General features: G+C 46.7%; 2 protein-coding genes across 2 annotated transcripts in view; one reads left to right on the forward strand and one right to left on the reverse strand.

The window, feature by feature from the left end:
• Positions 1-2707, forward strand: part of gins1 (GINS complex subunit 1 (Psf1 homolog)) — a 3654-nt gene extending 947 nt beyond the window's left edge. The window contains exons 2-7 of the mRNA XM_053333647.1: positions 403-467; positions 549-647; positions 1543-1633; positions 1989-2105; positions 2407-2481; positions 2576-2707. Coding sequence (XP_053189622.1) covers positions 403-467; positions 549-647; positions 1543-1633; positions 1989-2105; positions 2407-2481; positions 2576-2644 — 516 coding nt within the window. The 3' untranslated portion in view covers positions 2645-2707. The remainder of the gene's footprint in view (positions 1-402; positions 468-548; positions 648-1542; positions 1634-1988; positions 2106-2406; positions 2482-2575) is intronic.
• Positions 2708-4839: 2132 nt separating this feature from the next.
• The window catches only part of ninl (ninein-like), a 34113-nt gene continuing 33952 nt past the window's right edge, over positions 4840-5000 (reverse strand). The window contains exon 30 of the mRNA XM_053333639.1: positions 4840-5000. This exon is cut by the window's right edge and continues 42 nt beyond it. Within this exon, the coding sequence (XP_053189614.1) occupies positions 4851-5000 (150 nt within the window). The 3' untranslated portion in view covers positions 4840-4850.

Below are 5000 nucleotides of genomic sequence, written 5' to 3' on the forward strand. Positions count from 1 at the left end.
ATCAGTCACACAGTCAGTCAGTCAGTCAGTCAGTCAGTCACACAGTCAGTCAGTCACACAGTCAGTCAGTCAGTCACACAGTCAGTCAGTCAGTCAGTCACACAGTCAGTCAGTCAACCAGTCAGTCAGTCAGTCACACAGTCAACCAGTCAGTCAGTCAGTCAGTCACACAGTCAGTCAGTCACACAGTCAGTCAGTCAGTCAGTCAGTCAGTCACACAGTCAGTCAGTCAGTCAGTCAGTCAACCAGTCAGTCAGTCAGTCAGTCAGTCACACAGTCAGTCAGTCAGTCAGTCAGTCACACAGTCAGTCAGTCAGTCAGTCAGTCAGTCACACAGTCAGTCAGTCAGTCAGTCAGTCAGTCAGTCTTTAATCTCTTAGTGAATGAGTGTGTGTGTTTCAGGAGGATGGACTCAGGCAGGTTCTCCAGGAGATGGAAGCTCTTTATGAACAGAACCAGACTGATGTGTGAGTCCTCTGCAAGATACACACTTATATACACACACACACACACACACAGGAAGCTTCATTAATGTCTGTGTGTTTCAGTAACGAGGCGAAGTCAGCAGGTCGAGCTGATCTGATTCCTTCCATCAAACTGAGACACTGCTGCCTGCTGAGGAACCAGCGCTGCATCACCGCCTACCTGTAATACACACACACACACACACACACACACACACACACACACACACACACATACCTGTTTTTACTACCTCGTGGGGACCCTGACTGGGGTCCAGTCAGGGTCTTTTTTTTTTAAGTATATTTTTTGGGGCTTTTTGCCTTTAATGTTCAGGACAGTGGAGATAGACAGGAAACAGGCAGAGAGAGGGGGAAGGACACGCAGGATAAGACCGCTCGGCTCGGGATTCGAACCGGGGTCACCTGCAACGAGGACTATAGCCTCAACACATGGGGCGGGCGCGCTACCCGCTGAGCTATGCTCAACCCGGGGTCCAGCCTTTCCAAAGGGTCTACAGACGTAATTTTAACTCCTAAATTCATCATAATTCTGTTTGAACAAAAAAATGACTTGAAATATCAAAAACTCTCATAAATCTGAAACCTGACTGTTGCCCCCCCCCTCGTTGGGACCCGTAATGCTAACGTCTATTAGCATACAGTTGACATCACTGTTAGCCACAGTACAATTCATATTCAGTACCAACCCTAACCCAGGGGGCTAATGGCTAAGCTAATATGCTAATACGAAGCTAACATGCTAATATACACACTTACACACTTTGTCAGGAAAAGGTCCTCACACTGCAGTACCGTGTGTGACCTCTGGGGTTCACACACACAGTCAGGAAAACCAACCTTGTGGGGACCGGGCCTATCAGGAGGCTGTTTGCTATTGATTCCAATGCTCGTTACCATGGAAACCAGGAGTCGGTCTCCACAGGGTTGGTAATATGTCAGGTTGCGGTCCCCACCAGGATAGAAAAACACACACACACACACACACACCTGTAATACACACACACACATACACACCTGTGCTACACACTGAGCTGTGGGTCATGTGACTGTGTTGCAGGTACGACCGGCTGCTGAGGATCAGAGCTCTGCGTTGGGAGTACGGCAGCGTTCTACCGCCTAACGTTCGGTTCCACATGTGTGCCGAGGAGGTGAGTGACATCACTGCTACAGGAAGTGACATCACTGATACAGGAAGTGACATCACTACGGAGGTCGGTACTGTTAATGGAACCGACCTCCGTAAGGACAAGTTCCACTAACGGTGTGTGTGTCTCTGTGTGTGTGTGTGTGTGTGTGTGTGTCTCTCTGTGTCTCTGTGTGTGTGTGTGTGCGTGCGTGTCTCTCTGTGTGTGTGTGTCTCTGTGTGTGTGTGTGTCTCTGTGTGTGTGTGTGTCTCTGTGCGTGTGCGTGTGCGTGTGCGTGTGTGTGTGTGTGTGTGTGTGTGTGTGTGTGTGTCTCTGTGTGTCTCTGTGTGTGTGTGTGTGTGTGTGTGTGTGTGTGTAGCTGCAGTGGTTCAGTCAGTATAAGAAGTCTCTGGCCTCCTTCATGCGGTCTGTGGGGGGGGGCGACGGACTGGACATCACTCAGGACATGAAACCACCCAAGAGTCTTTACATCGAGGTGAGGGCGGCAAACGGCTGTCGTCACGGCAACGGCTACTATCTCATTTCAAAATGTCCAATCAGCTGTTTGATAAAAACAAAACTGCAAAGCTAAAAACATGGAAGTGAATATTTCAGACGTTAAAGCCTGATGATGTCCTGATGATGTCCTGATGATGTCATGGTGATGTCATGGTGATGTCATGGTGATGTCATGGTGATGTCATGGTGATGTCATGATGATGTCATGATGATGTCATGATGACGTCCTGATGATGTCATGGTGATGTCATGATGACTCTAACCCTATCACGTTGCAGGTGAGGTGTCTGAAGGATCACGGAGAGTTTGAGATCGATGACGGGACCGTGATCCTGCTGAAGAAGAACAGTCAGGTCAGAACTTCATCTTCATCATCTCCTCCTCCTCCTCCTCCTCCTCTCGTGTCAGCTCGTTGTCATGGTAACGCCTCTCTCTCTCTCTCTGCAGCACTTCCTGCCGCGGTGGAAATGTGAGCAGCTGATTCGTCAGGGCGTGTTGGAGCACGTCGTGTCCTGATCACTTTATTGATTGTTTGATTTTTAACGTCTGAAATAAAAATAAAGATTTCTTTTTGTAAACGTTTGTTTGTGTCTCGTCATCATCAGACCCCCCCCCCCCCCCCTCGTCTGATGCAGCTCAGTCTTACCTGGTGTCACTAAACTGAAACCGATCCAACAACTATATAAAACATCTATTAAGGTTTTTGCCAGAAAGTCCTATTCTTCTCATCACTGTCCAATTCTTGCCAGGTACAACTTAAGTTTTAAAAACAGCTTCCTGATCTATAAAACCCTCGATGGGCTGGCTCCTCCCCCGTTAGACCAGATCTGCCTCCAGAGGGACTGTGAGGGCAGTGCATGTTGTAATAGTCTCCCAACTCTGATCAGAGATAGTTCCACTTTTACTGCTTTTAAAAAACATCTTAAAGAATGTTTACTGTCCTTTACTGTCTCCTTTACTGTCTCCTATCCTTTACTGTCTCCTTTACTGTCTCCTATCCTTTACTGTCTCCTATCCGGCTGCACCTTGAGACTCTGTCCATGAAGATCACAAACAGGATCAGAGACCAGGGACAGCCCTGATGGAGCCCAACACCCACTGAGACCAGGTCTGACTTACTGCAGAGGATGTGAATGCAGCTCTCACAGTGGTTGTATAGGGTTAGGGTTAGGTGAGTGTGTGTGTGTGTGTGTGTGTGAGTGTGTGACGCAGCTCTCACAGTGGTTGTATAGAGACCCAAACTCTTTAAGTTTAATTAAAAGAGACCCAACATTTTCACCTGTAGAGTCCAACAGAACAACATCAACCACAAAAAGCAGAGAGGTGATTCTTTTAAAAAACATCTTAAACAATGGTTACTGTCCTTTACTGTCTCCTATCCTTTACTGTCTCCTTTACTGTCTCCTATCCTTTACTGTCTCCTTTACTGTCTCCTATCCTTTACTGTCTCCTATCCTTTACTGTCTCCTTTACTGTCTCCTTCCCTTTACTGTCTCCTTTACTGTCTCCTTTACTGTCTCCTATCCTTTACTGTCTCCTATCCTTTACTGTCTCCTATCTTTTACTGTCTCCTATGATAGAATTGCTGCTAACATTGTGCCTTCTTTTATTTATATATATATATTTTTATTTATATTTTATTTTTATATATTTTAAGTTAGTTTTTATGGTCTGTCTGTGTTTAATGTGAGGACTACGGGTGGAAATTAGCCTCGAGCTAAACCCGCTATATTTACAGGACGTCACTAACTGAACATTAATATTCATCGTTCTCGGCAAATACACCATAAATAAAATTATTACAAAGATCCTTCATGTTTGAGACGCGTTGCTATGACGACGGCTCCAGGTGACGCGTTGCTATGACGACGGGTCCAGGTGACGCGTTGCTATGACGACGGGTCCGGGTGACGAGTTGCTATGAAGACGGGCCCAGGCGACGCGTTGCTATGGCGACGGGACCAGGCGACGCGTTGCTATGACGACGGGCCCAGGCGACGCGTTGCTATGATGACGGGACCAGATGAGTCAGACTCAGATGTTAAAACTGATAGTTTAGTGAGGGGGGGGGAGGTCTCACTCTGAGGAAGAAACACAAACTGAAACTCAGATTAAAAATAAGTTTTTCTTTTATGACATAAAAATAAAAATATATATAAAAAACACGGCGATGCTTAAAGTCACAGAAACAGTTCAACAGACTTTACAGCTGATGATGTCACAAGTGATCACATGATTCATACAGTATTCATCATCATCATTAACCTTCATCATTAACCATCATCATCATCATTCACCTTCATCATTAACCTTCATCATCATCATTAAACTTCATCATCATTAACCTTCATCATTAACCTTCATCATCATCATCATTAGCCTTCATCATTAACCTTCATCATCAACCTTTAACACGTTTCAATGTAAAAAACAACAAACTCAGCATCTACGATTATGACCTGATCTGATTGGCTGACGATCAGCTGATTGAACATGGCGTCACCGGTGGGAGCTGAATACTGGACTGTGATTGGCCCCAAAGCAGCTGTGATGTCATCGATGCAGCTGGTGTTACATTAACCCTTTACATCCTGTTCAGGGTTTTAAGTGTGAAAATACTATAATTACAGTTTCAGAGCTGCTGAGTGTTCAGAGATCCACCAGGTGTCTCTGTGGGGGGGGCTGGGGCAAGGCGCGGGGGCGGGGGGGGAGGTGGGGGGGTCTAGGTAGCGAGCGCCGCCTGGACCACGTCTCGCAGCACGTTGTTGAGCGCCGCCATCTTCTCCTCCAGCAGGAAGTTCTTCTTCTCTGCATGTTTCTGGCGCCGCTCGGTGACCTGCAGCGCCTTCATCAGCTGACCCGTCTCCACGTA

The sequence above is a fragment of the Scomber japonicus genome, chromosome 14 (genome assembly GCF_027409825.1).
Source record: "Scomber japonicus isolate fScoJap1 chromosome 14, fScoJap1.pri, whole genome shotgun sequence".
NCBI lineage: Eukaryota > Metazoa > Chordata > Actinopteri > Scombriformes > Scombridae > Scomber > Scomber japonicus.